This window comes from Polypterus senegalus, chromosome 4 (assembly GCF_016835505.1).
Source record: "Polypterus senegalus isolate Bchr_013 chromosome 4, ASM1683550v1, whole genome shotgun sequence".
In the NCBI taxonomy this organism is placed as follows: Eukaryota; Metazoa; Chordata; class Cladistia; order Polypteriformes; family Polypteridae; genus Polypterus; species Polypterus senegalus.
Window position 1 is genome coordinate 142,168,830 of NC_053157.1, and position 26,565 is coordinate 142,195,394.

Genomic DNA, 26,565 nt, shown 5'->3' on the forward strand with positions numbered 1-26,565 from the left:
ATATATCTTCCACTTTAATGCATTTATCTGGAAATAAATTAAATTTCGTTTGCAAAGAAAGAAAAAAAGGAATGACATAGCTGATGTCCCATGAAAATTCAAACAACATGTGGAACTATAGTTTAATGCCTGTTTATGGGCAAAGGGGATGCAAAAACAAAAATATTCTTGATTTATTAAAAAAGGGAGAAATATTTATACAACCTGAAACATTTACACAAGGAAAATATACCAAACTCTATTATAATAGCTTTCAAATGTATTGCTCAACACAAATACATTCCAAAATAAAATAAAAGAAACTAGTAAATCACCTGAGAATTCCGTGACTGAAGAGCTGCCAGCAAAATGCCATTAACGATAAGTAAATAGTTTGAAACAATACTATTTTTTATTATACTTGCTGTGAATAAGAAACTTGACTGTGAGCTCTGAATTTATGTCGAACAAAGCGAAACATAGTTCTCAACCTCACTAAATATTACAAGAATTGCTTTAATGACTTCTTAGGCATAGCCATCAGCATTGTGTTTGTTTGTGAAGAGAGTGCCAACCTTGTCGAGAGGTTTACTTACCTCAGCAGTGACATTCATGTCACTGGTGACTCTTCCTATGAAATCAGTAGATGGATTGGGAGAGCATGGGAGGTCATGAGGTCGCTGGAAAGGGGTGTGTGGCGCTTCGTGCAAAAGGACGAAGGTCCAACTCTTTAGAGTCCTGGTGCTTCCTGTATTGCTATATGGTTGCGAAACATGGACAATATCCAGTGATCTGAGATGACTGCCTTTGGAGAATCCTTGGGTACAACTGGTTTGATTTTCTGTCGAATGAGCAGTTGTTCACAGAGTCCCGAATGAAGCACATTGTGACAGAGTGTCAGTTACAGCACTAGGGCTATGTGGCATGATTCCCCGAGGGTGATTCAGCTTGCAGGGTCATCATTATTGAGGACCCAAGTAGCTGGGCCAGGCCAAGGGGATGCCCACAGAACACCTGGCTGTGGTAGATAGATGGTCATTTCCGGAGGGTGAAAGTGGACAACGCGTCTGCCTGGGGGGTTGCCAACCAGGATCCCAAGCTGTTTTGTTGTGTGGTGGGTGTGGCAACGTGCTGCATCAGTGCCTGTTCTCCAATCTATCCTCACCTGATAACTTAAAACAGCATAAAGGCTGCATGAGCAAATAGGATCTATAGCCAGTTAGGAAGAAAGAAGGCATGTAACTGTAATGAAGCTTAAAAGAATGAATAGAAAAATGCAGACATCCCACAAAAAACTGCAAAGAAGACTTAAAATCAAAGCTGTTTTCCTGAATTGGGATATTTAAAATGAGAAGAGAAAACACAAGCAGTTAATGAAATTCAGACAGCTAATAACAGGCTGCCTGCTGATGCACTGTCATTTTTTTCCAGGTATTATAGTAAGTAGGATAAGGTAAATATTGAGATAAAAAACTGATATTTGTATTTAAATCCTTATCATACTATATTGTATGCAGCAACTTAGAGTGAGATGTTGCAGTACAATCATACTTCAGACTGATAAATTATGATGGGGATCCAATACATGATAAAGCTGCATTCATGGAAAACTGCAAATACAAAGACAAAAATATGTTTGTGTGTTTCCAGATACTTACTCACATTCCTGCTAGCTTTGAAAATATGTTCACCCATGGACCTTATTAAGCTAATGTAATCTGTGTCAACCCCTTTACTTAGCCCTCAGTGCCTACAGAGATAATCACTCTTCATGCTGCACAACCATCTTAAACAACAGCTTAAAACAATAGCAGAATCAGGTATCATTATCACGGTTACAGCCCCTATGCAATAGGTTGATACATTAGATGTGGTAAAGAAAGTATGCAGAAAAACTTAATTTCTTAACTCAAGTGACTTGAGCAAAGCTATTAAACATCAACACTACCCCTTATCAACATCTGATGACATTACACTCAGACTAACTGGAGCATTCTATTTCATTGTCCTAGATGCCAGCCTAGGATGCACAATCATGTTACAATTCATTAGCTTAATATAATTGCTTCTAGATTTCCTTTAATTACCAGTACTAGTGTTTAAGTAAGTCAATTGCAATTCAAAAATGCAATTAAAATTGCAAGTGTACCTGTAACCAGCAAATTCTTCAAATCAAATGTAAGCAATTGGATAAACATCTAAGATTCTTAATCAGGGTAGGGCAAGATCGAAACCAATGATTGTGTGTGTGTGTAAGAGGGAAATCCTACCATAACTCATAAAGAAGGCAGGTCAGAAAGCCAGACAAATAAAATCAAAACTGAATTACTGTACCACTCAACAAACTCACTAACATCGTACATTAACATTTAAATATGGATTCTTAACAAGGTGTATGACAGATATGAAGTATTTACAATGTTTTTAGATTACAATACTGAGTATGGAATTGTGAAAGAGTAATGAGTCAAACTTTTGAGTCATGTTACAATAGGTCTGTGAATTAGCAGTCTGACATAGTTTTGAAAAGAACACTATTGAAATAAATAAACTCCATGATCATTAATGGAATCAAAACATATACTGTATAGCTGTAGAGAAGGAAGACGATAAATAATGCTAAGCAAGAAGAGTTGAGTTTAAAGTTTGTGATCAGCTTTGTTTATAAGGAACACAGACTTCAGGTACATGCATAACACATTAAGTACTAAATTCATTGGACACACCATTAAATCTCTAAACACAGATTTTGACAAAGACCTCTATGTTACCTTATTTTAGAACAATCATTTTCTCCACTATGTCTTTGGCCATCATACTGTTATGTAGAGTAATCATAAATCCTTTGAGCCTATAATATGAAAAACCCTGGCAGAAGCACAGCTTAGGCTATAAAGTACTGTTATCTTTTAGTTTCACTGATACAACGATCATTTATCAAATGGGAAAGAACATTTTGTTGGAGTCTGTTCTTGATTTCACCATGAAAATGAGAGTAAAAGAAGAGCAAAACTTTGGACTATTCTATACTATTACGTAAACAGTAGTGAAGTTTGATTGCTGTGCTTATTAAATTGCTTACATTCAGAATGTTATTTGTTGCAGAGCCTTTTTTTTCTTTTGATAAAAAGGGGCTGCAATATTAACATGCAATTGTTGACCTATATGATTAGAAGACAATAATAAAAAGATAAAAGTTTATAAAATACCATTTCTTAAGCAGTGGCTCAGACATTAGCATGATAAGTCCATGATATATTTTGGCATCCTAAAGTTCATTCACAACAAGTTTGCAAATCAAGACAGTTGTATTATCTTTTTAAAGAAGGGAAAATCAACTTATTTTATGAGGTCTAATTTACTATATGGAATTCCTTACCTAAAAATTTATTAATATTGTGTTTTAATTCCCACCAAATAAAACACTTGATTTTAATCTAGATTTGACCTTATAAAGATGTTTGTTTTGGAGATGTAATGTGATAAAGTGATACATGATGTGAAAATCTTTAAAAAAGAACACATATATATATATATATATAAATATATATATATATATATATTGTTTTGTATTAATTTTATTGCTATCCATACAAAGCAATCAAGTTTTTACAAAAAGAAAAATTGAGTTAAGAACAGATCAATCCCCACCCCTGAGAGAGAGAGCAAGCCAAACAGCGTTAAATTTAAGGCTTGTTAACATACCTAAATTAATAAATACTCTGTGCTTTATGAACTTATTTTAAAATATTACTGATTAGATCCTGCCATGTTTTGAAAAAAGTCTGTACGGATTCTCTAACTGAGTATTTGATTTTTTCCAATTTCAAATAATATAACACATAACACAGTTTATCAGAATAAGTCTGCGTGCCAAAAGTGTAGTGAATGCAATCACAATTTGTTTGTCTTTCTCCACTTTAAGCCCTCTGGAAGAACCCCAAACACAGCTGTTAATGGGTTAGGAGGGATTGTGAGTCCAAGGCTGTCTGAAAGGTAATTAAAAATTTTTGTCCAGAATAATGTTAATTTGGTGCAGGCCCAGAACATGTGACCCAGTGAGGCTGGGACTTGGTTGCAACGTTCGCAGGTTGGATCATGCCCTGGAAACATTTTGGAGAGTTTTAGTCGAGACAGATGCTCGATATATAATTTTAAGTTGTATAATTGTATGCTTTGCGCATATGGAGCTCGAGTGAATTCTCTGCATTGCTACTTTCCACTCCTTTTCTGATATATTAATTGAGAGATCTTTTTCCCAGTGTCCTCCTGGATCTTTGAAAGGGAGGGATTGTAAAATGATTTTATATATTGTAGAGATGGAGTCTAAGTCCTTGAGATTGAGCAATACTTTTTTCAGCATGGATGAGGGTGCAAGATGAGGAAAATCTGGAAGGTTCTGTTTAACAAAGTTCCTGATTTGAAGATAGTGAAAGAAATGTGTAGCTGGAATGTTAAATTTGGAATGTAATTGTTCATAGGATGCAAAGACGTTGTCTATACAGTATAAAGATTTATAAGCAAGTTAACTCCAAATTTTTTCCAGATATTAAAAACTGCTTATGTTTGTGAAAGTTGAAAGAGGTGGTTCTCTTGCAGAGGTGCCACAGATAGAAGCTTCTTCGTCTTAAAATGCTTTCTACATTGGTTCCAGATTCTAAGTTAGTGGAGCACAATTGGGTTATTTGTTTATTGCTGATTATGTGTGTTTATTGGAGCACAGAGCAAGGAATACAAAGACGTACTGCAGGATTTTACTTCTATTGCGGTCCAAGCCTGAGTATGTTCTTCTATTTGTGTCCAGGTTCTTATCGCCTGTATATTTGCTGCCCAGTAATAAAACTGGAAGTTAGGTAGAGCCATGTCGCCTTCTGCCTTTTGTCTTTGTAGGGTCGCTCATTTGATGCGTGGATGTTTTGAATTCCAAATAAATGAGGTTATTGTTGAATCTAATTGCCTAAAGAATGATTTATTAATGTATATTGGAATGTTTTGAAATAAAAAAAGGAGCTTAGGAAGAATATTCATCTTAACAGTGTTAATTCTTCCAGCTAGTGTGAGATGAAGGGTTGACCATCTATGCAAGTCTTGTTTAATTTTTTACATGCGGACGGCGAAATTTTGTTGATATAGAGCTTTATGTTTACTTGTGATGTTTACCCCTAGGTATTTAAACTGTTCTGCAATGATAAAAGGTAGGGTATCTAATCTAATATTATATGCTTGAGAATTCACTAGAAAGAGTACACTTTTATTCAGATTAATTCTGAGACCAGAGATGTTTTGAAATTCTGTGAGTGCTGCTAAGACTGCAGGCACAGAATTTTCTGGGTCCGAAATATACAGTACCATATCACGCACCGAAAAATAAATGATCGTCCAACTAACCTGACTTCTGCACAACACAACTGCTGGTCCCAACCCCATTGATAAAGCAAGAAATTCAACTAAATAACCCGGATAAGGCACACCTGTGAAGTGAAAACCATTTCAGGTGACTACCTGTTGAAGCTCATCGAGAGAATGCCAAGAGTGTGCAAAGCAGTAATCAGAGTAAAGGGTGGCTATTTTGAAGAAACTAGAATATAAAACATGTTTTCAGTTATTTCACCTTTTTTTGTTAAGTACATAACTCCACATGTGTTCATTCATAGTTTTGATGCCTTCAGTGAGAATCTACCAATGTAAATGGTCATGAAAATAAAGAAAACACATTGAATGAGGAGGTGTGTCGAAACTTTTGGCCTGTACTGTATATATATATATACATTGTGGTAGATTAAGGGCACTCTCGCTCCCTTGAACCCTCAGACACCAGATAAAAAGTCCAATAATTATTTATTACAATAATAATGTGCACAAAGCACGCTCCTCTCCACAATTCTCATAAATAATAAACAAATCAATTCTCCAATAATCAAATCACAAATCCTCCACTCCCAGACGCTTAGCCACCCTGCCTCCCAACTCAGCTAATCTGTCTGGGATCTCCCACAGTCCTATATAGTCCTCGACCCGGAAGTGCTTCTGAGCCTTCAGTCCATGTGATTATCCAGCACTTCCGGGTCAGGCAAAAACTTCTCTTTTACTTCAGCCCGGAAGTATATCATTTCTTCGGTTTCTGCAATTGTGAATTACTTCTGGGCTATAAGGAAAGTATAAGTCCCTGGGCCTCCCTGCAGCGTCCTCCGGTGGCCCCCAAGGTATCCAGCAAGGTTGTGATGAAAAACTCCAAGTTCCATGGTGCCCTGCTGGAATTCGGGGCCCTTCCATGTTGCAGGGATGGCTCAATCTGACGGTGTGGGGGTGTTGGCCAGGATACACGGCCGGCAATCCCTCACAGTTCCCTCCCCTCAGCGAAGCCCAGTGGGGCGGAGTGTCCAGCCCTGCGAGGGACATCATCCTCCATGAAGAGCCTCTGGCTGTGGCCGGTCCTTGACTATGTCGGGGAAAATACCTCTTAGAGAACCTAGGGGGAACATCACATGAGTTAAACAGTTTTTCCTCGGTTCTCCGTGGACAATTTCACCAAATGTGGCCCGGTCGACGGCATGCATAACACAGATGTCGTCCCCCTGTTAGTCTCCCCCTGTGAGACTGAAAACAGCTCGGAAACTGGCTCTGTCCTTCTCTCCGCTGAGGAGGGTTTCCTGGCCACCCTTGAGCTTTCAGCTCCCTTTTTTATCTTGTCAGGAGACCCATTTGTCTCAATTGGGATCTCCTTTTTACACTGGGGCTTCCCCACAGTCTGAGTCTCTCTATGAGATAGAGAGAGAGACGCTTTACTGTTTGCACCTCCTTCGACTCATTTACAACACGGGTCGGGGTCTTCAGGACCGAAGCACTCCGAAAGACAGCACCATCCAGCTGCTCCGGCTCGATCGGCCCTTCCCCCGACCACTCTGTTAATATTCCACGCTCTTTTGTAGGGCAAGCAGTGACTCGGCACCTGCTGCTTATTAAACGCGGGCCCAGATCACACTGCGTCCGTATTTCATTATATATGGTACAGGTCTCACTTACCTGTACCACCGAATTAATTAAGACAGGAGGCTCCTGAGAAAATCGCCGCAGGTACTCATTTAATTTCTTTTTCAGCCGCTCCTCGCAAGTCTGCAACGATCGTCTGGATTGCTTGCACCACCTGTAAAAAACTGTGTATGGGCTGAAGCAATTTCTCAAGCTCGCACACATCCATATTAATTAGTTCAGCCGAAGGCAGGCTCAAGCCATCAATAGCTTTACCTCCCGACTGGGAGACAATAAGCACGCCGGTTCCTGGCACGTTCGGCTGCACACAGGCTTCTGGGAATTGGAGTTCTCTATTTCAGAGGACCGGGTCGCCATCTTTAGTGGACTGCGACCCGCCTGTATTAATTTGTCGGCGGATCGATCAATCATTTCCCCCCCCTCCTTTCCTTTTTGTGGGTTGAGTGGCGCTTCACTCGCCTCCCCCTTCCCCTCCGGAAAACCCAAGTTCGTCTTCTTTTGAGTGAAGTCACCTGCAGTGTGACACGGAACGTCACCTTCCTGGAATCTCTTGTGGTAGGTCATGTGTCCCTTGCCGGCAACCGTAATGCAGAAGTCTTTCTGGCGCTTCTGTTCGAGCGAGAGCGTACTATCTCCTTTGGAAGTATCTTCTGCCTCCCTCAGGGTTTCCGAATGCTTCTCTACGAAGTATGAGCACGGGACAAGATGCGTTACTTTAAAAAGGTTTTCATTTTCGCTCCCGGCACATACCTCGTAGCAGTCGTCGTCTTCCGGAAACATCTCCCGGTACGCGTAGTTGCTCCATGGCTCGTTTTGAGCACCGACAATATTAGGCGCTGGACTTCCGCTGGTACTGCAGCTCTTACTGGCCTTCTTCTTGCCATGACTGACTTGGTAAATTTGGGTTTGGAGATTTTTCCCGTGTGTCATGACTCTGCCTTCTTAGGGTTCTGTCCACAGTAAATTTTTAAATACATATCCACTGCCAAACCGATGGCCAGAGAATCCTGCCGAGACTATGCCAACTGTACATATATATATATACTCAGCAAAAAAAGAAACGTCCTCTGACTTTCAACTGTTTTTACTTTCAGTAAACTTACTGTGTAAATATCTGTATGAACACTAAAAGAGTCAACACCATAAGACATAAACTAAAAATGTTTCACAATGTGTCCCTGAATGAAGGGAGGCTCAAAATCAAAAGTACCAGTCAGTATCTGGTGTGGCCACCAGCTGCTTGAAGTACTGCAGTGCATCTCCTCCTCATGGACTGGACCAGATTTGTCAATTCTTGCTGTGAGATGTTACCCCACTCTTCCACCAAGGCACCTGCAAGTTTCTGGACATTTCTGGGGGGAATGGCCCTAGCCATCGATCCAAATCGATCCCGCTCCAGGGTACAGGCCTCGGTGTAACGCTCATTCCTTCGACGATAAACACGAATCCGTCCATCACCCATGGTGAGACAAAACCGTGACTCATCAGTGAAGAGCACTTTTTGCCACTCCTGTCTGGTCCAGCGAAGGTTGGTTTGTGCCCATAGGCGGCATTGTTGCTGGTGATGTCTGGTAAGGACCTGCCTTACAACAGGCCTACAAGCCCTCAGTCCAGCCTCTCTCAGCCTATTGCGGACAGTCTGAGCACTGATGGAGGGATTGTGTGTTCCTGGTGTGACTCTGGCAGTTGTTGTGGCCATCCTGTACCTGTCATGCAGGTGTGATATTCGGATGTACCTATCCTGTGCAGGTGTTGTTACACGTGGTCTTCCACTGCAAGGATGATCAGCTGTCCTTCCTGTCTCCCTGTAGCGCTGTCTTAGGCGTCTCACAGTGCGGACATGGCAATTTATTGCCCTAGCCACATCAGCAGTCCTCATGCCTCCCTGCAGCATGCCTAATGCACGTTCACGCAGATTAGCAGGGACCCTGGGCATCTTTCTTTGGGTGTCTTTAGTGTCCTGCGTTTTTAGAACTGTGACCTTAAATGCCTACTTTCTGTAAGCTGTTAAGGTCTTAACGACCATTCCACAGGTGCATGTTAGTTAATTGATTATGGTTAATTGAACATGCATGGAAAACCTTGTTTAAACCCTTTACAATGAAGATCTGTAAAGTTATTTGGATTTTTAAAACATTATTGTTGAAATACACAGTCCTGAAAAAGGGACGTTTCTTTTTGCTGAGTATATATATATATATATATATATATATATATATATATATATATATATATATATATATATATATATATATATATATATATATACACACACCTGTATATTTCTCAGAAAAGAGTCAAAACAGATAAAAGGCCTATTGGACATTCAACATGGCTAAACACAATCCGTGATGAGACAAAATGAAATACTATTAGACAAAAGCTGTAATCTGGGGAGAAAATAAAACTGTTATCCAAATTAGTTCAGTACAAAATGCTGTATATCTGCAGTCTTAGACAAGATTCTGCTTTGACCAGTAGGAAACTTTATAACAGTATCCTCCCATCAGCCTCAGTGCTCTCCTGCTGCCTGATGGTAGTTGTAGTCCCTAGTTACGTTGGTGCTAGTTTTTGGGTTGATCTTTCTATTACTGCCCCCCTCTCCAATACACCTTATAGCCTACATTTTAACTTGGATGAATAGCAATGCACATGAACAATTTAGTGAAAATTAATTCTGATGTTGTTATGTGATTGATGAACTAACAATCAGGCAAACAGTTTTGCTTCACTCAGAAAACTGAATATAACCTATCACTGCGCAAAGATAAAAAATCTGAAAACCACAAAAAGAAAAAATCCAAATAGCAGGCAAGTAGTTAAGAAACACATATAAAGAAAAAAACTCCAAACTATAAATCTTAAACAGAAACTTCATTTGGCACAATTATAGAGCAGTGACAATAGCCCAGTGTATTCACTTTTCCTATGTTTCTCCAATTGAATGACTGCTGCATGACTAGTTCTGCAAGTTGTTAAGTGACTATACTACTGATGATAGGCCAGAACAAAATTAGGGCAATTTTGCATTCATTATTTTAAGCCAAGAGGCATTCTTTGACTTCATTATATTTTCACATTCTACTAGTTTACTTGTGACCTGACACTGATTCTCATCAAATAGTTTTGCACACATTGAATTGTTTTAAGACATACAATTTTCAGTGCTGTTTTGTGTTTTGTTAATTAAAACCCAAAAACTGAATTTTAGTTACACAGCAGGTTACTTAATTTGAAACAAAAATTGACAAAGTGCATATATAAAATAAACATTTTACAAATATGTACTTACTTGGAAGGGCAAAGAAAAACTATTAATACATCACAGGAAACAAGCAACATGTTTTGGAAGTTCACAGTTCAAATAAGTATAACAAAAAGAGATCGGTATGGTGAATATAAATAATACTGAAAAAATACCTTATCATTCACTACTGTCTTTCCATCCCAGGCCCATCCTCTCTTTGTAAAATAGTTCACTGTGGCAAATTCTATCAATGCAGAAAAGACGAAGGCATAACAGACGGCTATGAACCAATCCATGGCTGTTGCATATGCTACTTTGGGAAGTGAATTTCTTGCACTGATACTCAAAGTAGTCATAGTCAGTACTGTAGTTACACCTAAAAAACAAATACATTAAAAAATTATATAATAGTTGTATATTTTTAAAACTTTGGCTTATATAAAAAACAGTCTTCCATGTATCAGTTGTATAAAATATGTTACATGAATATGAAATAACAAATCAAGTTTTCATAATGCAGTCATCTGCTTAAAATTTGACCTGGAACTGAGCACTTTACGAGAAATTAATTAATGAAGATAAAAAGGTAATGGGTAAAATACGTTATATCAAATTGCAATGACGTGATTTTTTATCTGTTTTCTTACTTCGAACACAGAATAAAAATATTATTAAGTAACAAATTGTATTTAACATTTCCAATGCTTCAACGGTTAATGAAACAGTCCTGAAAGGTCTTGTCATTTAATAAATAATGCAAAAAAAAAATTAAAAAATAATCATGATTAACTTTTCTTGAAGACATAATGTGCTATTGACACTAATTCTTCATAAATAAATGTGCAGCCATGAGATCTGTTGCCTACAGTTTCAGAAGACTGGATTTGAATCCTGGTCTTGTCACTGTCTATGTGGAAGTTTTACATTCCCTCTTGCACTCATCATGTTTTAGTACATGCAATTGAGTTCATAAAAAATACTTTCAACCCATGTTCTTGTTGGATTACAATATCCTTATATAGTTATTTCTAAGCTTTGTGAACTCTGTTTTGCTTGATTATAAAGGCATAGCTGAAATTATGATCAAGGAACTTTGACAAGTAGAACCTATAAGGATAAATTAACAGTATTATAATAAATAATCTTGACTGTCATACAGTGCGGGATGGGGAAGGATCTGTCTTTGAACATTCTTATAAAAACATTCAAGCAATGCACACCGAAGATACAGTGCCTTCCTTTGTATATTACAGTATAAAACAACATACTGTAGCATGAATGGACACTGCAGTATCCTGAAAATCCTCATTACTTTGCAAACAATCACTATATACCATCAACCTTGAAAGGTAATTCCAAATGTATTCTGATTATACAGTAATGGATTAATCTGTGGACAGCTTCTTTTCAAATATCTACCCATTTCTACTTGATCGTGTATGACTGCTAAAATTCACAATACATGGTAATCTCAACAACAGTCTGACAGGATAAGGCAGTAAATTAACTGCCAATTTCTGTTTCTTATTTTTATAAGCTGTGTCCAGTACTTTTCTATAGGCCAGAATGCAGTAGATGTACAAGGTTAATCTACTTCTTTGTAATGGAGTGCCTCCTGGCCATATGATGCTCAACACCAGCAGAAGTAGTGTTGGAACCAGTTGTACAGGAACATGAAGTGTCAGCAATTAATTTCCTAGTGTCAGAATGAAAAATGTTCAAAATCAAAAGTAAAAAATAAATAAATTTTATTTTAAATTTTATTATTTTAGTGAAGGCTGTATATATTAGAGGGATTATATAAAGTGGGAGAATACATAAGAAAAAAACACATAAAAAATTATTTTAGCAACTTTTTAACACCTTTTGTCAATTGACTGTGGAGTAGTAATTACTTGTCAATGTAAGGTTCAGTCCAAGGTGGTAAGAAACAACTTTGATAACATTAAGCTTGTAGGAAATTTTTAAAATAATTTAAGTATTACCAGTCATAGTAATGCATTTTTAACAAAGACAGTTACTATCTACCATTAATTAATCAAATAATGTAAAGTAGCACTTTTACCATCACTCCAAAGGCTACATTAGATCATCTTATGGACAACTTCATTGAACCCAAATTGCAGAGATCATCCGAACAGAGTAATAACCTTCTTTATGATGTGTAGAGACATTTTTTATAAATGATTGATATCATACATTACTGATTAATTTAATATGAGATGCATTACTGACATAAATTATGTAACATAAAAAGATCAACATTCTTAGCTACTCTAATCAAACCCACTACCTTTAAAGGGAATGACTGTAAAATGCAATATACTGGTATCATGCATATATTTGTGTCTGTAAATGTTCATATTTATTTCCATATGCTGGAAAATTATAATGCAAAGATCAACAAAGTGACTGAAGAGTACATTATAAAGGAAACTGAGAGAGGTGAACTTTATACTCTAGTATCAAGTGTTATGATCAGTCAGTAATGATACAGTATATCTCATGTACAAGTAATGCCAGGGCAGTTTTTCACCTCTGTGATATTCCCACTGTTCCTGTCTAACATTTCTTGTAAATAACAAAAATAAATAAATTGTTACAGTATTTGGCACCATGGATCCTCACCCTTATCCAAAACCCCTCCAAACGGGAATGCAGCTTTATAACAATTTTAATGCACATAAAACAGTAAATCACATAAAAACCCGGAGCCCCATCCCCGATACACTCTTACACCCAAGTATCCCCCCTCCCACCTACACTATTTACACTGTCTGCTCCTGCTTCAAATGGTTTATTTTTTCATTATACATTCTTTCAGTTGTGTCTCATTATGTCCATATATGGACATCTACGTATTGGAGACTCACAGTTGCTGCCATCCAATGGCATGAGGTTTGTGAGTGTGTGGCATATTGAGTCAAAGCTAATGACCTGGAAATGGGAGGTTGGTACTTCCTAAAGGTGGCCTCTCAGTCCCTCCAATATTCAGAGGATATCTCATGATTGATGCATCGTAGAATAATGTGCTTGGACTTGTTTTGAGCAGGAGAATCTGCTGTAAATACTGATGTGTCACTTATAATATTTGATGTTGTTTTGTGAAGTAATATGCAAGAGCACATGAAAAATCAGAACAGCGGTGTAGTACTGTTTGCAGTTTTCAGCCTATTGCTTCAGTTTCCTCAGTCAGTTGAAGGGTTCATAACATTGGTTGAAATCTATTGGTCTGAACTTTTTGATTGTTGTATAACACTGGGGTATTCCTTGCAAAGAATAAGTATTTTTCCAAATATTTTTTGTGACAATTGTGAAACAACACATATATGATTTCATACAATATTAAAAGTCAATAGTAAATATTGTAGCATTTGAATTACTATAAGCATAAAGTTGACACCCGTTGCTTGTTTTTGTCAATGTGTGGTATAGTTCACCTGTATGATATAGCAAAATATTTTTAAACGTTCACTCGACCCAGTACAGGGCTGCTTAGGGTGTAATAGTAGTACTCCAATATAGGTGCTTTCGACATTTGAGCATCACACTCAAGGCAGAAATTGGTTTTGGATGAGTCCCAGTCCATCTTAGGGCACATTCACCCAACCTCACCTATACTCAGTTAAGAGTACCCTGAAAAAAACTTACAGGAACATAAGAGAAATAAGTGAATCCGACAATGTTCAAATCTAGGCAGATTTGAAGCCAGGACTCTTGAACTGAGAAATGAAGCACTAAAAACTAAGACTTCATGTTGCCAAAGCTACAGTTTATAAGTAAATCTTTAAATAGAAGGTAGTTACTTGTTGACAAATGCACCATATAATGTACTTCTTCACTAGGATATTTTGCACTTCATTTCTGATAAGTGCATTATATGTAAATCATTACACATTTGTATCATTAAAAAATGAAACACAATTCATCTAAAAATATTGATACACAAAGTTTCTAAAACTAATCCTCTTCATCTAATATTGAAAAACAACTATTAAATGGTTCTAAAGTAATGTAAAATCTATGTTATAGGTTGCTGATTACTAGGCAGCTCTGCCATCGACCTTGGAAAGTAATGCCAAGTGGAAAATTCTAAAATGGAGTGTCACTCTCCAACAAATTAGCTTTTTCCAATCTAGGCTAAACATGCATTCATGCCATTTAAAACTGTACAAAGTATTCATGTCCATAAACTAAAATGTTGCTGGGAGTAAATTAAAACTAACATTGTTTTGCCATCAACTTGAGAATTATATTGAAAGACAAAGTCAAAAAATACAAAAGGCAAGAAACAAAACGTAAAGAATAACTGTATTAAAAAAACAGTAATTTATTAAATCAATGATAAGTAATGTGTACCACATTAACCTTCCCAAGGAACTAAAAAAAAATATATCAGCAAAGAATTAAGTAGAAAACCAAGTGAAGTAGTTTGACAATGTATGAAACTGGTATAAGTATCAGTAATATCAACATACATTCTCACTGATGAATTTACTGATAAAGTGTATTCATTTATTTCCATTCAGTGCTTATGTAGTACTTTGCAACTAACACAGGCATTCTAAGACAATTCCATAAACATATAAACAGTTTTGTTCCATGTGCCACAAAAAGAAAGATTTTAATACAAACTGTAATTATCAATTATACATAAACAAAAAAGTGAATATGATAATTATATCATAAACATAATGTAATATATTCAACTACAAAGTCTAACACCCCGGAGATATTATTATCAATGGATGCAGAAAAAGCATTTGGTATGGTCGAATGGAAATACCTTTTCACTGCATTGGAGAAATTTGGGTTTGGCCTGAACACTTGTGCTTGGATCAAACTATTGTATACCAGTCCAAAGCTTCAGTTTCTATTAACAACATTAATTCAAACTACTTTAAACTAGAACATGGTACTAGACAAAGATGCCCCTTGTCACCACTGCTTTTTGCAATCGTCATTGAGCCACTGGTAGTTCACTGTTGAAATGGTTATGAGATAAAGGAGTTTATCAGAGAAGGACTTGAACAGAAAATTTCACTATATTCAGATGATATGGTACTATATACTGCATTTCTAACAGTACTAACAGAATTTCAAAAGATTGTACATCAGTTTAAATACCTAGGGGTAAACATCACAAGTAAACATAAAGCTCTTTATCAATAAAATTTTGCTGCCTGTACAGAAAAAAATAAATAATACTTGCATAGATGGTCTACCCTTCATCTCACTTTAGCTGGAAGAATTAACACTGTCATGATGAATATTTTTCCTAACCTTCTTTTTCTATTTCAAAACATTCCAATATACACCAATAAATCATTTCAATGAAATTAGATTCAATCATAACCTCATTTACTTGGAATTCAAAACATCCACGTATCCAAAGGGCGACCCAACAAAGACCTAAGGCAGAAGGTGGCATGGCTCTACCTAACTTTCAGTTTTATTACTGGGCAGCAAACATACAAGCTATAAAAACCTGGGCAGTGACAAAAATAGATGAACATACACAGGCTTAGTCTGCAATAGAAATAAAATCCTGCAGTACTTCAGTATATTCCTTGCTCTGTAGTACCCCAATAAATACAAGTCATCTCCAATATACTAACTACCCAGTTGTGCTTCTTTCACTCAGAATATGGAATCAATATAGAAAGATACCTGTCCATCATAGCCACCTTTTTCCACCCTCTCAAATGTACGCAGTTTTTAATGTCTGAAAAACATTCGGGATCAAATCACTTAGAGATCTGTACAAAGACAACACCTTTGCCTCCTACGAACAATTACACTCCAAATTTAACTTTCCAGCAACACATTTCTTTCATCACCTTCAAATCAGAAACTTTACTAAACAAAACCCAATTTGCCCAATTTTCCTCATCTCCCACCTACCTCTATTTTGTAAAAAATACTGATCAGTCTTGAAGACTCAAGCAGCATTTCTGTTATATATAAGAACATTTTAAAGTTCCTTCCTTTCAAAGATCCCAGAGTACAGTGGGAAACGGACCTCTCACTCAACATTTCAGAAAAGGAATGGAAGGTAGCAATGCACAGAATTCACTCGAGCTCCATACCCTCAAAACATACAATTATTCAACTCAAAGTTATATATCAAGCACATCTATCTCGTTTAAAATTGTCCAAAATGTTTCCATGGCAAGATCCAAACTGTGAATGTTGCAATTAAGTTCCAGGCTCATTGGGCCATAAGTTTTGGGACTGCACCAAATTAACATCATTCTGGACCAAAATCTTTAAATGCCTATCAGACAGCCTTGGTGTCACAGTCCCTCCTAATCCATTAACAGCAATGGTGTACTTCCAGACGGGCTTAAAGTGGAGAAGGACAAACAAACTGTGATTGCCTTTACTACACTACTGGCATGTAGACTTATCTTGCTGAACTGGAAGAATTCTAATTCACATGTCTTAAGTCAGTTGGTAACTGATGTTATATACTATTTGAAATTGAGAAAAATCAAATCCTCACTTAGAGGATGTGTACAAAACTTTTTCAAAACCTGGCAGCATCTAATTAATAACGTTTTAGAATAAACATTTAAACTGAGGAAGTGGATTCTCTTCGCTTTTTCATTCTATTTATATTTATTTATTTATTTATTTATTTTATTTTTCCTACTATTAAAGTTGGGCGGCATGGTGGTGCAGTGAGTAGTGCTGCTGCCTCACAGTTAGGAGACCCGGGTTCGCTTCCTGGGTCCTCCCTGCATGGAGTTTGCATGTTCTCCCCATGTCTGCATGGTTTCCTCCAGGTGCTCTGGTTTCCTCCCAGAGTCCAAAGACATGCAGGTTAGGTGCATTGGCGATTCTAAACTGTCTCGTGTGTGTGGGTGGCCTGGTGCCCTGCCTGGGGTTTGTTTGCTACCTTGTGCCCTGTGTTGGCTGGGATTGGCTCCAGCAGACCCCCGTGACCCTGTAGTTAGGATATAGTGGTTTGGATAATGGATGGATGGATACTATTAAAGTTTCACTCTATTGGCCTAGCTCTTTCTCATGGGTGGGTATTGATTTGATTCAAACCTAGTTCTCTAAAACTTGATTTACTTCTATGGAATGTTTTTTGATTTATTTTTATTTTAATTAATTTTATTGTAATCATTCCATAAAAATCGATTTTTACAAAAAATAAGATTTTAAATAAATTAATAAAATGTTAAAAACAAGAGTCATCATAGTCTTTAGGTATCCAAATTGTGTAATAATCTCCACTATTCTATCTGTTTTTTTTTGGTTCTTCTGTGATGGTGATCTGTGGGGCTAGATGGACTTTTGGCCTTGGAAACCCTGCAGATTTTAACCTGAGTTTTTTTGTTTTGTTTTATTTATTGTTTTTTCTGTCCTTCCAGCCATCTGACCTTACCTTGTTTTGTTGTTGTTCTGTTCTTAATATATTAATATATTTCTTTTTTTCCTGAAATTTCATGAATTAGAATGTTTAGTGACTAAAGGTCGAATATAATTTTGGAAGTATATGGTTTACAAAATATACTACACTCTTCTGGGAGAACATAATATGATTAAAATAAAATCGCATTTCATCAAAAGATGTTTGGTTAATCAGTAAAAAATGGTGCTTTTCATTGATCCAGAAGAAGAGTTGAAGCAGGTTTTAAGCACAATGAGAGCAATAGGAAATCACAACATTTCATTTTAAGCTTTAGAAATAAGGAAATGTTCTTTGAAAAGCCTGTGTGCTATTTATATGTACAGAATTTTAGAGCATAGTAGAGGGGGGTTTGGGGCAAACCTGTTCAAAGTAAGCAGACACACATAAATGTAAATGGTGCCAGAGAGGTATTTCCAGCAGGGGTCACTAGCTTCCTGGTTGGAATAAGTTCTTTTGTAAAGTTAATTGCGGCGTTTTAAGTAACCGAAAACCATATAGATATAATGTAAAAAGGCGAGATCCCTCCCATAGTGATACAGCAGTAAGAAATCACATAAGATTAGAAAGTAGCAATGCAGAGAATTCACTCGAGCTCCATATGCGCAAAGCATACAATTATTCAACTCAAAATTATATATCGAGCACATCTGTCTCATCTAAAACTCTCCAAAATGTTTCCAGGGCATGATCCAATCTGCGAAGGCTGCAATCAAGTCCCAGCCTCACTGGGTCACATGTTTTGGTCCTGCACCAAATTAACATTATTCTGGCGCAAAATTTTTAATTGCCTTTCAGACAGCCTCAATCTGACAATCCCTCCTAACCCATTAACAGCTGTGTTTGGGATTCTTCCAGATGGGTTTAAAGTGGAGAAGGACAAACAAACTGTGATTGCATTCACTATACTTTTGGCACGCAGACTGATTTTGCTAAACTGGAAGAATTCTAACTCTCCTCTTTTAAGTCAGTGGGAAACCGATGTTTTATACTATTTGAAATTGGAAAAAATCAAATACTCAATTAGAGTATCTGTACAAATTTTTTTCAAAACATGGCAGGATCTAATCAGTAATATTTTAGAATAAGCTCTTAAAGCACAGAGGAAGGAATTATTTCTGCATTTCTTTTTCTTCTCCATCCATATCTATTGGCTTATCAAACTCATCAATTTAGGTATGTTTACAAGCCTTAAGTTTTACTCCATTGGCCTTGCTCTCTCTCTTGGGTCGGGGTCGACTTGTCCTTAATCCTACTTTTTGTAAAAATTGATTGACTTGTATGGAATGACTGCAATAAAATGAATAAAATTAAAAAAAAAAAAAGAAATCACATAAGAGAAAATAACTTTCTTTAATGACTATTTTATGCGGCATAACAGACGAGGAAGCCATGACAACACTTTGTGTAGAGTTTGCCATTTTCGTTGCTGCGCTGAAAGGATTTTTAGGATGGAATGATGGAATCTTCCATCCGTCCATTGGCTTTGAGGTGTTTGGCTGCTGTCCAAGTCTTTTATACTGTTTTCTCCATGTGCAGGTCCTTACTTGGGTAAATCATGCCATTCCAAACAAGACAAGGAGAGGATTCAATTTCATCTCTAACATACAGAAATAGTACAATGCCCATTTTCGTAGTTGTCCCTTTCTAATTACACAATTACAGCAGCCCAGGTAAGCAGAGAGTTGAGGAGACTTCATGCCAGCAAAGCAGTGGGTCCAGATGGAGTATCGCCATGACTGCTGAAGGCCTGTGCGCTGGAGCTGGGGAGTCCTCTACAGCGCATCTTCAACCTGAGCCTGGAACAGCGGAGAGTCCCAAGGCTTTGGAAAACATCTTGCATCACCCCAGTCCCAAAGGTATCACGTCCTAGTGACCTGAATGACTTCCGGCCTGTCACTCTGACGTCATATGTGATGAAGACTATAGAGCGGCTGCTGCTTCACCACCTGAGGCCACAGGTCCACCATGCCCTTGACCCTCTACAGTTCACATACCACGAGAAGGTGGGAGCGGAGGATGCCATCATCGACTGTATATGTTACACTGATCCCTCTCCCACTTGGACAGAGGCAGTGGTGCTGTAAGAATTATGTTTCTGGACTTCAACACCATCCACCCTCTGCTCCTTAGTGACAAGCTGACAGAGATGGGAGTAGATTCATACCTGGTGGCATGGATCATGGACTGTCTTACAGGCAGACCTCAGTATGTGCATCTCGGGAACTGCAGGTCTGACATTGTGGTCAGCAACACAGGAGCGCTGCAGGGGACTGTACTTTCTATGGTGCTGTTCAGCCTATATACATTCGGACTTCCAATACAACTCAGAGTCCTGCCACGTGCAAAAGTTTGCTGATGACACTGCTATCGTAGGCTGCATCAGGAGTGGGCAGGAGGAGGAGTATAGGAACCTAATCAAGGACTTTGTTAAATGGTGCAACATAACCACCTACAACTGAACACCAGCAAAACCAAGGAGCTGGTGGTGGATTTTGGGAGGCCCAGGCCCCTCATTGACCCCGTGATCATCAGAGGTTACTGTGTGCAGAAAGTGCAGATCTATAAATTTCTGGGAGTGCAGCTGGATGATAAATTGGACTGGACTGCCAATACTGATGAAGAGAGGACAGAGCCGACTATATTTCCTTAGAAGGCTGGTGTCTTTTAACATCTGCAATAAGATGCTGCAGATGTTTTATCAGACGGTTGAGCCCTCTTCTACGCAGTGGTGTGCTGGGGAGGTAGCATAAAGAAGAAGGACGTCTCACATCTGGACAAACTGGTGAGGAAGGCAGGCTCTATTGCAGGCACGGAGCTGAACAGTTTGACATCCTTGGCAGAGCGACGGGCGCTGAGTTGGTTCCTGTCAGTCATGAAGAATCCACTGTATCCCCTGAAAAGTTATTGTCTGTTATACCTGCATTTGTATCACTATTTAATATTGTTTTTATCAATATGCTGCTGCTGGAGTATGTGAATTTCTCCTTGGGATTAATAAAGTATCTATCTATCTAATGCTTGCCTAGCAATTCTAAATGATGAGCCCCTGTGTGCTAAATTTGGCCTGTACATGTGAGTGGATTTATAAAATATTTTTTGTACAGAGCACAGTGACATTTAACTTATTATTCTGATTACAAGAGGCTTGCTAATTATTGAGTTTCACACCTTCCTTGAGCTTTGCTGAACTATTTCAAATGTATATCTCAGTATACACAGCAGGAGTGATTATGTCTGGTTTTTCCTGTCTAGGATATTGCTTCATCTTCAGTCATATGTCTACTCTATTGGTTAGTGCAGCTTGAAATCACTTCTGCTGCATCCTTCGTTTGCATAAAGCCACTTCTAAGAGCAGCACAGAGCATTAATATCAAAAATTGATTTTGCAATTTAAAAAACATGTTATAAGCTCTTCAGGTCTCAAGAAAGTAGTCTCCAAATGCAAATAAAAAAACTATCAATGGAAGCCACTTATAATGTTGAAAATGTGGTACATATAACAGGAAAAGTAGAAGTAACAAAAAGAAGACACAAGGAAAAGTAGAAAATAATGGCTATATGACAAAATACTAAAAACAATACAATATAACAAGAAAAAAAACAAAATATATTCAAAGAAGAATCCATTAAAAACAACAGAATTAAGAGTCACATATTAATATCAGTGAAGAAACACAGGAAAATGATCATCATGAATGAAATACTGTATAAAGTGTAATTCATACTGATGTATTAAGAGTCATTCTTGGACATACTATTCAAGGAAAGCTGAGTTAAAAAAAGAAGTTAAAACTTTTCCCATAGTTTCATATTGTAAAATTCTGTAACAATAGGTGTTAGCTTTAATTATAATAGCATTTAAAGCAATGGCGTAGCTCGAGTTCGTGCCGCTCGGGGCAGGGCTTCAATGTGCCGCCCTCCAACATATCTGAATATGTTAAACTATTTACATAGAAAATTAAAATGACGTATAGAGAAAAATTAAGATACATTTTGCATAGATTTATTCATATATAAAGAAACAGCAATAATTTTGTATATACATTTATAAGCATCAACTAGACAAGAATATAGTATAGACGCACTGATAAGCCGTGTTCTAATTATTAGTTTAATATAATTATGCTACGAAAACCAGAACCAATGTAATAGGTGGGGATGTTTTCTGCGCAGAGCAAGAACACATTCGGATTAATAACGAAACAAAATTATAAATTGTAAATTAGTTGTTTCTCTTCCTAGAAATTATTATCGGTGTAACGTTTATGTTTATTTTTGTCATTGCCTCATACATTTCAACTGCTGTGTCTGATGCAGAAGGACAGTCTGAATTTTTTTCAAGCATTTGTGGTTAAAAATCAGACAATTTGACTTTTTTCATATATGAGTGATATTTTTCCGAACCCTGCTGCTTACACACGAATTGTACTGAGCTTTGTGGCCAATAATGCCGCCCCAAAAAATGTACCCCTCCAACCTTAAGCTACGACAAAGATTTAAAGCTGCATTTCGATGCAACAGCTGAACTAATCAAGGCTTTTATTTCTACTCAGAACAATGGTCTTCAGACATTCTATTCTATGCATGTCAGCATTCATTTTAGATTTTTCACTCTTATACTTTTTTAAATTACACAGAGGCATTCTTCTTTGTTTTTATACACAATATCATGAAACAGCTGTGTGCGTTTATTCCTGATAAAGGATTTCTGGATTTCACCAGAAGAAGAGTTATAACTTTCTGTATATATTTTCCTTTTAGACATTGAGCACATTTGCATTTTCAGCTGGTTTTTATCTTTCAATTACAAAATTAAGCGAATGCCTTTGGTCAGGGTCTAACTCTAAACCTGTTCTTGTTTTATCTTTGTGACTTTTAAAATGTTTTTGTCTGCTGATTAAAATACTTTTTAAAAACAAAAACTGACTGTAAATTGACAGTATACTGTAGTTTTACAACCTCCAAAACATTTTATATTTCTTATGAAATGACAGTGCCACACATTGTGAAGGAGTGATAGAAATTAAAATGCTAGCACTTGGATGGCATTAGTTAGTAGAATGTGAATGGGGGGATAAACCTCTGGGCATTTCACTGCTATTTTGTGAATATTTTTTGGTGTTTAATTAGTTGTCTGGTACAACTTGTAATTCTTCTGAATATCTGTACAACCCTTATTTGAACCAATTATGAATCAGGAGCCTCCATTACTTAAAGCAGCTGTCACATAATCAAGGGTTAATTCATAGTATATAGAAGAAAAATATATTTAGCCTTTTTTCTTGCTTTGTTTCGTGCATTTTTGGATAAGTATTAGTTACCTAAACTTGGAGGCTAGATTGGTCAGCATTTTAAATAAAAGTTGCTAGGATATTTATCCATTATAATATATATTTTTAAAAGTTTTCTGGATGCAATAGCTTTAGAAAAGAGTAAAGTAATGACATAAATATAAAGCCTGCAATCAAGTTTTGCTAGCTGATTTTTCTGAATATCTCATATTGACAATGAAAAATGTGCTTATCCACCCTCAAGTCGTCACAGGAAGCTGTAATCCCAAATACTTGTGCCAGATGGAACATGGCATATATCCAGCAAATTAATACAAGAGGTGTACATAAGACCTGAAATTAAAATATCAGTCACATACGGAATATGGATAAAAAAATAGTGTATCCTAAGCACCCATATCCTTGACTATGAAAATGAGTACAGGAAATGGTTTTGTACATATTTTTAGCTTTTCATAGAAAGGTCTCCAGTGTCTGATTTTTAATATTTATATGATTGCGCACGGGCGGCCTCGCAGTTAGGAGACTTGGGTTCGCTTCCCAGGTCCTCCCTGCGTGGAGTTTGCATGTTTTCCACATGTCTGCGTGGGTTTCCTCCAGGCGCTCTGGTTTCCTCCCACAATCCAAAGAAATGCAGGTTAGGTGGATTGGCGATTCTAAATTGGCCATAGTGTGTGGTGGGTGTGTTTGTGTGTGTCCTGCGGTGGGTTGGCACCCTGCCCAGGATTGGTTCCTGCCTTGTGCCCTGTGTTGGCTGGGATTGCTCCAGCAGACCCCCCGTGACCCTGTATTCGGATTCAGTGGGTTAGAAAATGGATGGATGATTGTGCACCTGCTAACTTAAATTATGATTTACCCCTTACACTACAACATGTTGGAAAAAAAAGAAAATAGTTTCAAAGTACATTTTAACATTTCATTCCTACCTGTCTCTCTTTACTATATGTAGTACATGTATTATATTAACTCACAATATGTATAATACATACTGTATCTCAGTACTATATATATATATATATATATATATATATATATATATATATATATATATATATATATATTTTGTTTGCATTCTTTATAAAACATCTCTAAACAGTAACAAATAGAAAGAACTGAAATTACATTTTAAGCATTGTCTGTAAGTAAGTAAGTAACTCTGTTTGTTTGTAATATCAAAGGACCTCAATTCTAGCTTTTGCAAGTATATTCTTTAATACAACTGGGAATTTAAAATAAAAGATTTGCTACTTGGCTCTTACTTGAAGGAAAGTCACAAATTACAAAGACAGAAATCTGAAATGACAAAAATAAATCAAAGCCATATGATATAAAAGATAGAAAATTTAAAACAAAATAATTAAAAGCATATATGATTTTAAATCATTTCATAAGAAAGAAATGTAAGAGTACTTTCAAAATAGAGCATTTGGGTGTTTTTGTAATATAAATGCTTTTTATCTATTTAAGACATCTCAAAAATGATTAGAATATAAACCTTACAACTTGAATACATTAAAATGCACTCATATCTGTAGTTAATAATGGTATAAATGCTGAATATGCCATGTACAGTTAAAATATGTATATCAACATTCTAGATTGTTTAGAATACAGTAATTCACTAAGACACAAGATTAGAATTAAAACTTTAAAATCTAATCAGGACAAGTGTACTTCCTTTTTTTCCTTACCAAAGAAGGAAATATGAAGTATTCATTTTTTTCAGTATTTGAAGAACAAAACAATCTTCTATATATATAAAACTAGCAAAATACCCGCGCTTCGCAGCGGAGAAGTAGTGTGTTAAAGAAGTTATAAAAAAGAAAAGGAAACATTTTAAAAATAACGTAACATGATTGTCAATGTAATTGTTTTGTCACTGCTATGAGTGTTGCTGTCATATATATATATATATACTGTATATACAGTATATATACACACACACACAGACACACACACATATAAACATATATACATATACATATATACATATCTACATATACACATATCTATATATATATACACATCTACATATATATACATATATATACACATATCAACATATTGTCACACACGTGTGCATGGGAGGCAGCCGAAGGGCTTAGAAAATACTGCTTATACATCTGCCCCTTACGCTGACGCTCTTTCTGAGTTCTCTGCAGGTCTTACCCGGGAAATCCCACCAGGAGCCGCCATTTCCAGGAAGGACACATCACTTCCAGCCCCAAGGATGAGGTCACTTCCGGTTCCGGCCCCAAGGATGATGTCACTTCCAGTTCCGGCCCAGAGGACAACATCACTTCCGCCCTCTGTGCTATAAAGCACACTGCCTTTGCTCTGGCAGGCAGTTCTGTTTTGGACTCTGGACAGACTTAATGATGGTATCTGAAGCCCGAGAAAGTTCATCAGGTGTACGTTGTTTAAAGCAGTAGTGCCAGCCTCTGTATTCAGTGATGTTTTGAGCTGCCTTGAAGGAGTGAGCAATGTGAATAAGGATGGCTATAGCTCTAACTAATGAGTCCCAGGTAGAGAATCTTTTAAAGCGGTCAGTGGTCAGCCCTTTTTTTACTTGAATGTGAGTGGCATAGTTTGTAACTATTTGCCATATTTCAGCATCTTTCTCAGGGTTCACAAGTTCAAAAAACACTGATGTCTCTTGTTGATTGTCATGGTGCTTTAGAGGAAAGCTGGTCCAGTAAACCATATTGTCTCTGCCAGATGTGAAGCACTGATGGATCTAGATGCATGATCTGCTGGGTTTTCATTCGAAAGTACATAAAACCATTGTTCAGGCTTTGTTGACTGACAAATGCGCTAAATTCTGTTGTACACATACACATAGAAGCGTCTTGTCTGATTGTGTATTTAGCCTAAGACAACTTTGCTGTCACAGTAAAAAGTAACCGTGTCCAGCTGTAAGTCTATTTCACGGAGGATGAGCTCTGCAATTTCCACTTGTATTACCGCAGCACATAGCTCAAGCTGAGGAATAGTAGGCTCAGATGGAGGAGCCAGCCTGGCTTTTCCAAAGACAGAGCCCACATCGATTTTCCACTCTTTGCTGATACTTCTAATGTAGACCACAGCCCCAATAGCTTTAGTAGATGCGTCAGAAAACACACAAAGCTCCTTGCGTGCTGCATTAGATATAGAGCTGGTAGTATGCATACGTGGAATATGTAGATGTTGCAAATGTTGTAGTGAATTCCTCCAAGTTTCCCATTCCTGTCGCCTTTGTTCTGGAAATGGTGTGTCCCATTAACAGACATTGCAGCAAAGTTCCCACAACAAAGCCCTACCCTGTATGGTCACTGAAGCAACCAAACCAAGTGGGTATAAAAGGCTATTAACCATGGATAAAACACCTCGCCGTGTGAATGGCTTATCACTTGTGGACATTTTTAATGTAAAGGTGTCTGCTGCTATTTCCCAGCAAAGTCCCAAACTGCACTGACTGGCCTCTGTATCTTCCCTGAAGTCTAAGTCCTTCATGCCTTCAGCGTGATCCTCTGAGGGAAGGGCTTGCATGACAACTGGACTGTTAGAAGTGATTTTGTGCAGTTGAATATTTGAATCAGCGAGTGACTCTTTAATCCTTTTTAAGAGGTCAGTAACTACTTCATCTGAAGACAAGG

General features: G+C 37.2%; 1 protein-coding gene across 2 annotated transcripts in view; it reads right to left on the reverse strand.

Moving 5' to 3' along the window:
• The window catches only part of LOC120527686 (gamma-aminobutyric acid receptor subunit alpha-2-like), a 377,740-nt gene that overhangs the window by 31,119 nt on the left and 320,056 nt on the right, over positions 1-26,565 (reverse strand). For both annotated transcript variants that reach the window (XM_039751381.1, XM_039751382.1), the window contains exon 9: positions 10,390-10,592. In XM_039751381.1, coding sequence (XP_039607315.1) covers positions 10,390-10,592 — 203 coding nt within the window. The remainder of the gene's footprint in view (positions 1-10,389; positions 10,593-26,565) is intronic.